The 11,732-nt window shown below is 43.9% G+C and overlaps 1 protein-coding gene across 1 annotated transcript; it reads left to right on the top strand.

Moving 5' to 3' along the window:
- Positions 1–6,201: 6,201 nt before the first annotated feature.
- Positions 6,202–7,610, top strand: LOC123042028 (peroxidase 1). The gene is made up of 3 exons (XM_044464558.1): positions 6,202–6,440; positions 6,516–6,704; positions 6,789–7,610. The coding sequence occupies exons 1-3, from the start codon at positions 6,222–6,224 to the stop codon at positions 7,464–7,466; spliced, it is 1,086 nt and encodes a 361-aa protein (XP_044320493.1). The 5' UTR covers positions 6,202–6,221; the 3' UTR covers positions 7,467–7,610.
- Positions 7,611–11,732: the final 4,122 nt, after the last annotated feature.

The raw sequence follows: 11,732 nt of genomic DNA on the forward strand, positions 1-11,732 counted from the left end.
AATTTCAGAAATTTTCAGAAAAAGAAATATGCTTAGGAGAATGTACCAAGGTGGTTCCTCGGCAAAGAAAGGGCCAAGGATTGCTATACGTGAGCAAGACGTTGAATTGCCGAGGAATGCATATGTACGGGCTTGTGAGTGGCCATCCGATGATTTTATGATTGAAGCATGCTTCCAGGAGGAATTTGACGCGTATGTGCATAATGCTGAGATGGAGGACTTCTTACAAGATAAGTGTCCTCAGTACTCTCAATTGACTGATTCCTTTGTGTGGAGGTTTAAATATAACTGTACGCGTAATTCTCCTAGTGTCCTATTTGATATTTATGATACATCTTACACCATGAATTAGAGGATTTTACAACTGCTTGCAAACTCCCGCAGTGGGGTAATATTAATGATCCTCCCAAATGTGAATTTAGAGATTTCCTTGCGAATATTACTGTGGGTGAATCTAGGGACGTAGCACAAGCTACCATAGGGAGCATTTATTTTCCTGCTTTACATTACTTTCCTCTCTTTATTGGTAGATGCATTAACGATAAGGACGAGGTATGTCACATGTGTGCCCCTAATCTTTGTGTCCTCAAGAGTGCTGTGTCAGGTTATAAAGGTTATAACTTGGGGGCAATTGTTGCACGTAGGTTGCAGAATAATAGTAGAAAGGGAAATTTCTTTGGTGGAATTTATGCAACCCGTGTGGCTAATTTTCTTGGTATAGCCCCGTGAGAAGGAGATATGATAATGCATCCTGTTTATTTGTATAAAGAAGCTATGTTTAGTCATCATTTTCTTGAGAGGAATGTACAATTCATCCATTATCGACTAATCTATGACAGACGCAACATCGTCCCTGTCACTCTTCCTGCTTCCTACCTTTTTGATTATTAGGCAAGAGGAGGATATGTTATCACCAGGGAAGAAGCCACTGAATATGAGAGGGCAATGGAGGCAGCTCGCCAACACGCTGCTGCCCAGGAGGCTGTTGCCTCTGCATCTCAGTACAATCCCAGTTTCACTTATGGATATCAGCCAGGCGGTCCTTGGTATTAAACCAACTTAGGCCAAAAGCCTAAGCTTGGGGGAGTACGTATTTCTCACCGACTTTTCATTCATGTTCACACACTAGTCGTCGATGATCATACTCTTTCATTGTATTATCCATGTTAGTTTAAATTCCCTTTTTCTAGTTTCTTCTTGTGTGTTTGATAAATCTTGAGAAAAACCAAAAAAAATTAGTTAGTTTAATTTCCTTGCTTGTAGTAGAAATTAAAATGAAAAACCAAAAAGATTTCTAGTTCTTCTTTTTTTTACTTGTTGGGAGCTTTCCCATGTAAATAGTTTTATTTTCTTTCCTTTGGGGGTCGAGAAGACCATATTGAAAATGCTTAGTGGCTCTTATATGCATGATTGTTTATTTAATTTAGAGCCCATATTACTTGTCTTCTCTCTTGAATTGAATGCTTGCAGATTCCAGCTTAGTCCAATAAATGTACACTCTTATTATTATACACATCGTTCGGTCGTGTGAGTGAAAGGCAATAATGACGATATATGATGGACTTATTGGGATGAGAAAAGTTGGTATGAACTCGACCTCTCTTGTTTTTGTAAATATGATGATTCATCGTTCCTGAGTCAGCTATTATGAAGTAAACATATTTGCAATGACATTTAGAGATTATAGTTACTTGTGCCATGCTTGATTAGTTATGAGTTATAATGATTTACCTTGCGTGCCAACATGATATTAGAATGATTATGATGTGGTATGATGGGATGGTATCCTCCTTTAAATGAATTGAGTGACTCGACTTGGCACATGTTTACGCATGTAGTTGAATCAAATCAACGCAACCTTTACGATATTTATGTTCATGATGGATTATATCCTATTCATGCTTGTACTTGGTGTGAATTAATTTTAATGCATGCTTACGACTGTCGTCGCTCTCTCAGTTGGTCGCTTCCCAGTCTTTTGCTAGCCTTCACCTGTACTAAGCGGGAATACTGCTTGTGCATCCAAACTCCTTAAACCCCAAAGTTGCTCCATATGAGTCCACTATACCTACCTATATGCGGTATTTACCTGCCGTTCCAAGTAAATTTGTATGTGCCAAACTCCAAACCTTCAAATGAAATTATGTTTTGTATACTCGAGCAGCTCATGTAACAACTAGGGCTGCCTATATCTTTCATGCTAGGTGGGTTATTCTCAGAGGAGTGGACTCCGCTCCTCATTCACGAGAAAGGGCGGTAACCGGGATGCCCAGTCCCATGATCCAAAAAGATCAAAGCAAATCAAAATAATTAAACAAAACTCCCCCAGGGTTGTTGTATGTTGGAGGCACTCGTTATTTCGAGCAAACCATGGATTGATGCTTGTTGGTGGTTGGGGGAGTATAAACCTTTACTATTCTGTTTGGGAACTACCTATAATGCATTTAGTGTGGAAGATACAACCATCTCATAGGTGTTGTGTTGACAGCGAAAGTATACCGCTCAAAATGTTATTCAATCTCTATTTTAAAATCGAGCTCTGGCACCTCTACAAATCCCTGCTTCCCTCTGCGAAGGGCCTATCTATTTACTTTTATGTTGAATCATCACCCTTTTTATTAAAAGCATCCGCTGGAGAGCGCACTGTCATTTGCATTCATTATTATTGGTTTATATTGGGTATGACTTAACTGGATCTCTTTTACTATGAATTACAATGTTTAGTCAGTCCTTGATCTTTAAAGGTGCTCTGCGTTTATGTTTTGCGGTCTCAGAAAGGGCTAGCGAGATACCATTTTGTTATATCATGTTATGATTATTTTGAGAAAGTGTTGTCATCCGAGTTTTATTATTATGACTTGTTTGTTGATTATGCTATTGATGTGAGTGATTGTGAGACCTATGTGTTATTGTGAGTATGGTTAGTTCGTAATATTTGCTGAAACTTGAATGCTGGCTTTTCATGTTTACAACAACAAGAGCAAACAGAGTTTGTAAAAGTTTTTCCTTATCACTTTCAGTTTATCAACTGAATTGCTTGAGGACAAGCAAATGTTTAAGCTTGGGGGAGTTGATACGTCTCCAACGTATCTACCTTTCCAAATACTTTTGCCCTTATTTTGGACTCTAACTTGCATGATTTGAATGAAAGTAACCTGGACTGACACTGTTTTCAGCAGAACTACCATGATGTTGTTTTATGTGTAGAAAAGAAAAGTTCTCGGAATGACCTGCAATTCCAAGGAGGGACTTTTCAGAATTAATAAGAATTTTTGGCGAAAGAATCAAGCCAGGGGGCCCAGGGCCTGTCCACGAGATAGGGGGGTCGTGGGCCCCCCGGACCTCCTCCGACCTCAACTCCAACTCCATATATACCGTCTCGCGGAGAAAAAATCAGAGAGAAAGTTTCATCGCGTTTTACGATATGGAGCCGCCGCCAAGCCCTAATCTCTCTCGGGAGGGCTGATCTGGAGTCCGTTCGGGCTCCAGAGAGGGGGATTCGTCGCCATCGTCATCATCAACCATCCTTCATCACCAATTTCATGATGCTCACCGCCGTGAGTGAGTAATTCCATCGTAGACTTGCTGGACGGTGATGGGTTGGATGAGATTTACCATGTAATCAAGTTAGTTTTGTTAGGGTTTGATCCCTAGTATCCACTATGTTCTGAGATTGATGTTGCTATGACTTTTCTATGCTTAATGCTTGTCACTAGGGCCCGAGTGCCATGATTTCAGCTCTGAACCTATTATGTTTCATCAATATATGTGTGTTCTTGATCCTATCTTGCAAGTCTATAATCACCTATTATGTGTTATGATCCGACAACCCCGAAGTGACAATAATCGGGACACTTCTCGGTGATGACCGTAGTTTGAGGAGTTCATGTATTCACCATGTGTTAATGCTTTGGTCCGGTTCTCTATTAAAAGGAGGCCTTAATATCCCTTAGTTTCCACTAGGACCCCGCTGTCACGGGAGGGTAGGACAAAAGATGTCATGCAAGTTCTTTTCTATAAGCACGTGTGACTATTTATGGAATACATGCCTACATTACATTGATGAACTGGAGCTAGTTCTATATCACCCTATCTTATAACTATTGCATGAGGAATCGCATCCGGCATGATTATCCATCACTGATCCATTGCCTACGAGTTTTTCATATATTGTTCTTCGCTTATTTATTTTTCCGTCGCTACTGTTACAACCACTACAAAAACCCAAAAACATTTATCTTTACTGTTGCTACTGTTACCATTACTATCATACCACTTTTGCTACTAAACAGTTTGCTGTAGATACTAAGTTATCCAGGTGTGGTTGAATTGACAACTCAACTGCTAATACTCAAGAATATTCTTTGGCTCCCCTTGTGTCGAATCAATAAATTTGGGTTGAATACTCTACCCTCGAAAGTTGTTGCGATCCCCTATACTTGTGGGTTATCACACCACCGACCGCAACCACCTGTCCACCATCATTCCACTGACCATCATGAACGCCTGCATGGTAATAATAAACAAATTGATTATAAAAATGCATGCATGCATTAAAGTCATACAAAAATTCGGCATGACCTTCCCTAAAAATAAGACATATAGAGTTTGCCCGAAATTCGCCGAAACGGAAATAAATCGACATTTCGGCAAAACATCGGCAACTCAAGCACAATTCGGCGGCAACTCAAGCCACATACACAATTTCCATCATATCACGCGATTATGTCATATCACACACATACACATATGTCCATTCTTGCAAAAGCACAAATTTTTAATCACCTATCTCGAGATCGAGCACGGTGATGATGATGTCGATCGGTGTCACCACACGCCTAGGGAATGATCAAAAGTGGACAAAGCTTACTTCTTGAGATGGCTAGATCTAGTTAGGGAGGTACATAGCTCACTTCATTAAATGGGTAGATACACCAAGCTAGTTGGGAAAGGAGATGACTTTATCTAGTGGAGGGAGAGGAAAAAGAGAAAGGATATGCATTAATGGAGGTGGTGTAAGTTAGCTAGGAGTAATAAAGAGAGTGAAAGGTAGGTAGAAGAAGGAGAGTAATGGGGGGAGAAGTAGTGAGGAAGAAGCAAAGTGAGGGAGGGAGGAGGTGGGAGGTAGGGGAAAGTGAGGAAGAAAGGATGGGGAAGGGGGAGGGGGAGGGAGAAAGGTGGTATATGTTGCGGCTTAGCAGTAGCGCTGGTCATAAACCGTGCTACTGCTATTAACGTAGCAGCAGCGCGCTTACGCCTCACGCGCTACTGCTAAGTGGGTCCCGCCATGTGGTCAGTTTTAAAAATAGCGACAATTAGCAGTAGCGCGTCCCACAAAAAGTGTGCTATTAATATGACTTTATCAGCAACGCGCTTATAAACACCACGCTACTGCTAAACCTAGGTTGGCGGGAACTGTCGGTCGATTTTAGTAGCAGCGTGGTTCCGCCCAGACGCACTACTGCTAAGTCAGTAGCAGTAGCGCTTGTTTTTATCACGCGTTGCTGCTAATTAGCAGTAGCGCGTTCCCCTGAACCGCGTTGCTGCTAAGATTCTGTGTATAAGGTTTTCCCTAATAGTGGACTTCCGCGAGATATGATGAAGACACACCTACACACGCCGTTCGACAACACTAGACGCACCATTAAGATGGGGATTAAACATGGGATTCATTATTCCTACCGAGGAACATCATTACCACCACATAGCCTCAACCAAGAGGTTGAACTAACAAGAATGAGAGCGGGGTCCCTCTAGTTGGTGAGAGGCCGAGGTCCTCGGCACCTCCACACGACCCAAAGCCATCGGAGACAGGGCAGACCGGCAGCGGCGGCCGATGGAGCAAGAGCCAACAATATACTGTTTGAGACACGGGGATCGAGAGCCAACGCTGGAAATGGATTTGATCAGTTGAACTCCATTATGCACAGTATTATGAAATGGCGCTTTCAGCTGCTAGAAATGGAGTAAAGAACGTTATCTCCACTTATAATAATCTGTAAGTATATATGTCAACTAGATAGCCGTTGACATTCTCCTATCTCGCAGTACAGAGCAGTACGTAGTACGTAGTACACACTGCGTGCAAGTACACAAGCGCAAGCAGTACTTGAAATAATTGAAATGGGTGGAGAGGGAGGTTATTTCAGAAGCGTATATATACATACAGGTAGCGTGTGTGGTGTACTGCATATACTCAAGGTAACGATCATAAGCTCGACATGGCGCCGAGGTCAGCAGCTCTAGCGGTCGTCGTGGTGGCGGCTACGCTCCTTGCCCTGTGTGGCTCGACGGAGGCCCACACGCAGCTCGGGGCGTACAACAAGACGTGTCCCCAGGCGGAGGACATCGTGTTCAAGGAGATGACCGCCGTCCTCGCCAAGTCGCCCGGCCTCGCCGGCTCCCTGCTCAGGCTCTTCTCCGTCGACTGCTTGCTCGGAGTAAGTAAAGTCTATTGATAGCTAGGCAGGTCAATGGGTCAAATTCACGATAGTGAGTGAATTCACTGCGCGCAGGGCTGCGAGGGGTCGATTCTTCTCGACTCCACGGCCAACAACACGGCGGAGAAGGACTCGCCGCTCAACAAGGACCTCCGCGGCTACGACGTCGTCGACTCCATCAAGGCAAAGCTCGAGGCGGCCTGCCCCGGCATCGTCTCCTGCGCCGACGTCCTCGCCCTCGCCGCTCGCGACTCCGTGCGGATCGTACGTCGTCTCACTCACCTACTTCCTTCAGTATCGGTTGCATCATCGACCTTGCATTGCATTGATCTTCTCTGTATCTGCCAGACCAAGGGGCCGTACATCCCGATGCCAACGGGGCGGCAGGACGGAAAGAGGTCGTCTGCCGCCGACGTCGCCCCCAACACCCCCAAGCCGGGCGCCAACATCACCGACCTCATCGCCCTCTTTGCCAGGTTCAACCTCACCGCTAAGGACCTCGCCGTGCTCTCCGGCGCGCACACCATCGGCAAGGCTCACTGCTCCGCCTTCTCCCCTCGCCTCTACAACTTCACCGCCAACAACAGCGCCTCCGACCCCACGCTTGACGCCAACTACACGGCGACGCTCCGCGGCCAGTGCAGGGCCGGCGACCTCGCTACCCTGGTCCACCTCAACCCTGGCAGCGGCACCAAGTTCGACCTCGGGTACTACAGGGACGTCGCGGCGAGCAGGGGCCTCCTCTCCACCGACGCCGCGCTGCTCCTCGACGGAGACACCAGGGCCTACGTGATGCGCCAGGCCAATGCCACCGCGCCCGACGAGTTCTTCGCCGATTTCGCCGCGTCCTTCGTCAACATGAGCAAGATAGGCGTGCTGACGCACCACAAGGGCGAGGTAAGGAGGCAGTGCTCCGCTGTCAACCCGCCGTCAGCCTCCTCTTTGGCGCCTGTCACCATGAGTGCGCATGCCGTGCTACTCGCGAGCTGTTTCGTCTCCATCGTTACCATGGCGCTTGTTCTCTAGCCAGCAACTTGTGTAAGTGATTGATTTGGGTTTTTTGTTTTTGTTTTTTAAAGGGGTTATTTGTGTTTGTTTTTGTCTCCATTATTCGCGGTGGTAAGTACTCCTATGTCACCAATTCTCATTGTAAGCACATATATTGCTCTCTGATGGTGACCATCGCTGCAGGCTACGGCGCTTGTGCTTACTATATATTCTCTCCTGTCCTTTTTACTCCGGGTATAAGATTTATGTCAAGTCAAACTTTGCAAGGTTTAACAAAATTGATATTAGAAAAATATCAACATCTATAGTATCAAATCCTTTTCTAAAATATACAGTATCAAATATATGTAATATACATTCCGTAATCAAGCTAATGATATTGATTTGGTACTGTGAATGTTGATAAACTTTTCTGTAAGATAAAACTTCAATGCATACGGAAAAGGAATGGAGGTAGTATGTCCACAACTGCTTGTGGATTATCCCCCGCCAAAAAATCGGCTTGGGGATTGTGATTGTCATCCAAGGCTTTCCTGGAATAAATGAACCATCAGTGGTTCAGGTTGCGCAAAGAAATTTCACATTATTTGTGCATTGGCCAAAGCAATTAGGCCAAAGAGTTGAAACCTAAATTCAAAATTAAATGAAATTTAACCAGTTTTTCATCAATTTTAGACAAAGAAGTTTGTAAATTCTGATTGAGTGGTGCTAGCACTAGAAGCATCAAAACCACAGAAGACATCCCTCTTCATTCCAAAACTAACGCCTAATGCAGCATTTTGAAGAACAAGATTATATCTAGAATCAATCAAGTCCAATAAATCTTGTTAGTTGGACTATTATGTCGTTTGGTGAAGAAGACATCTCTAGTTGTGAAAAGGCGTCTCTTCATGGAGAGACACGTCTCTTGATGAAAAGACATATCTTCAAGACGTGTCTCTTTGTAGGAAAAAATGTCTTTTCATGAAAGGACATGTTAAAAAAATTGAAAAGGTATAATAATTGTTAGATTACCATGTTACACAAAATTTATTAACTACTCAAAATATGTGATCACTAAGATTGCATTAACTGGGCTAGAAAACAAACACACCAAAATTTAACAATGAATTGGTTTATGCATTTTATCAACATTTAAATTTTGCAACTCTACACTTCAAAATAAAAATGAAAATAATTGAAAATACACTCACTAAAAACATATAACATTACTCGCGGCAAAGCGTGGCCTTTACACTAGGTTTATGCAATAAATCGGGGGGAGGGGTGTGGTCCTTTGTGACCCCTCAAGTGTGTTTGAAAAAAAATCGTGAGAGTGGACTTCTGTTATTAAAGAACTCGTAGAAGCCAATTAATTTGTCAAAATCTTTGATAAACTAATGTATCTTACTCATTTAGGAAGAGATTAAGGTGTATTTTGCACATCCAGATACACCTTGCCTCGGTTCCCATGAACATACATAACATAGAAGAAAAAAAATGCTCCCCTAAAAAAAGGAATAAAAAATGCAAAGGAAGAAAGGAACAAGGCAGTGAAGTTTAAGTCATTGAAAATGGAATGTTTGTCATCTAAGTTACAAATAATGCTTGAGAAATTTTTTATAGACATCATGACCATTTATAACAATTTATTTTCTCCTGATTTTGTAAGTGATGTCTTGTTTTTCCCGAGAAGAAGGTCGAAATACCCTGCCTCTACATCATTGTGATTTACACATTAGATTTTATTAAAAAAAGCTAATGCGAGGTAATGAGGCCAAAATCATCAACAAGAGGAGTACAAAACATAGAGAACTACAAAAACTTTTGCAAGATATGAATGCAGTACCTATGACTAAGTCAACTTATTCTAGAAGGACGCCTTCCAAAAAGAATAAACGTGCCCACACCATCGACACCCCGGCTGGTCGAAAATGGTCAACACAGGGATTTTCATCATGGCCGAGACCAATCACCAAAGGCCAACAATCAACCAATAGAGGACGCCTTGGGAAGGTAGTAAACAAATGAAGTCTAGAACATGAGTTTTCACACCATATATGAAGTAGCAATAATTCTACACTTACGTGAAGTTACGAAAGTTCTACGTAAATCCTTCTCGCTAATTATCTCTGCCCCTCTGATTTTCAGGGGGGTCGGCCCCATCCTCCCCTTAGGTCCAATAGTAATCCTCCACATAAGTTTTCCCGTTAACTTACGTAGAATATTTTTGCATGTCTAGCATTGCTCTATGAAGTAGTGTTTTAGTACTCCCTTCATTTTTATATACAAAGACATAAACTCAAATTACATGTACCAAGGTAACATTTAATACATGTTTTGCAACCTAATTTTTCTGTTCGTTTACTGGGATCATTAATACACCGCATGCATGCAAGAAAACTGAATGGAGGAAGTAGCTAGTATCATTATGACTGCATGCATGCAAGTATTAAGCAAGTTGCTAGTAAGAGGAAACACCATTAATTTTTGCCTCGATTACTGTTGGTGGCCTTGTATAGATGCAAAATCTATATTTCATAGTGGCCTTGTATAGGTAAATGGAGGGAGTAACAATCTTGATGTTGTATCTTTGCAAAGTTACGCAGCCAATACTCCATGACATGATTAAATGGTCCTAGCGGACGAGTGGGGTGTAATGCCACCTTAGATCATGTTCAGATCCTCTCCACTCCTCAAGTGCGCTCCCGAAGCGGACGCAGCAGCGCCGAACCGCACGGGCTCCGTGGAGTCAAAAGAGCGGAGCAGAACATCATGCAGTTCATTTTTCACAGAGTGGCTAAAACCGAACTCCGCGGGCTCTGCAGAATCAGAAATGATGAAGCGGATTAGGTGGAGTGGAGAGATTCCGAACGGGCTCTTAAACTATCACTACGACCACCGGTAAGTCGCTCATATCATGGCGAGGATCTGGCCGCTACCATTCCACACCCGCATGAACTAACTAGCAACATCCAACACTCCCCTTGGGTAGTTACCTCGCCCTTCGTGTGAACAAAAGTAGATGTCGCACTGCTTGATGCCAATGGCAAACCGCCAACGGATCTCAGCCCTATCAACATTGTCTTGCTCCAAGAGTCTGATGCTCACCGACGCCCATCAGAGGCGGACGCACTACCCTCGGACGCCAGATGTGTCGCTTGGAGGGCCATCGTTGCATCATCCTACGTCGACCGATCTGCAGCTCGCATCCATCACGCTGCCATGTCATCTATCATCCTGCATCGTCTGGCCTAGTAGTGACACGCGTGTTGATGGTTGAATTGAGAACCTCGGAGGCCGCTATGACAACCAACATCATTGGTGCAATGAAGCGACCACAGAGAGGACAACTCGTCAACTCATACCACCACATTAGGCCACTGGGAGCATCGCCAGTTGCCACCATGATGCCAATGTGCAGCCATGCCTTCCACGAGTCGCACCCATTGGAGTACCATCCTGGGAACCTGGAACCGCTAACCTCAATCATGTGTGGGTCAAGCGACGAAACCAAATGACATCTCCTTAGCAAGCAGGGCACTGATAACGTGGCACTTGGTGTGTAGTCGATGTTGTTGCACCACTACACTTGTTGGGATCGAGCCCGTCCTTCTCGCCTCGCTTGCTGAAGTAGGCGCAATGCGTTGACGTGTGCAAAACCACCGCTACTAATCCACAGTGGGGAGGATGAGATGAAGAGAGGGTCTAGTGAGGGAATAGGTGGGCGCTGCCACAATGCCATCACATGTGGCAGGGACTTGAGAATGGGAGTTGAATCCCTGATGCTGGAGGATCAGAGGTTCGGTTGGGGCTTCACGAGTGATATTTTTACACTCATTCCACCATTGTTTAAACCATATATTCCCAAAATATATGAGAGAATCACCTCGATACTACCGCAAATGACTAATGAATGCAAGAAATTGCAAAATCCTTTTTTTAATGTGTTTCCGCAGGAAATGGGCCAAAAATAAAAGAAAATCATCACTTGGAAGGAAACAACAAGTTTGGAAACCAAGCCAAGGCAAATGGAGTCGCCAAGAGAGAAATGGGGGAGAAGACAGTGCAAGGTACGAGCGCACACGCTCATACCCGCGGTCGTACCACGCATCGTTGATCGTCGTGTCCACCTAAACAAACTTTATAAAGGGGTCGAGTCCTAATTCGCAACACAGAGGATCGACATAACCGCCCATTGACAAAATAGAGAAGTAGAAGAAATCTAGAAACCATAGACCCGCCATTTTCCGTCTCATGTCCATAGCCATCACCCCCTTCATCACCGCACCATTCTCTCCAAGT

The sequence above is a fragment of the Triticum aestivum genome, chromosome 2B, assembly GCF_018294505.1.
Source record: "Triticum aestivum cultivar Chinese Spring chromosome 2B, IWGSC CS RefSeq v2.1, whole genome shotgun sequence".
Classification (NCBI taxonomy): Eukaryota; Viridiplantae; Streptophyta; class Magnoliopsida; order Poales; family Poaceae; genus Triticum; species Triticum aestivum.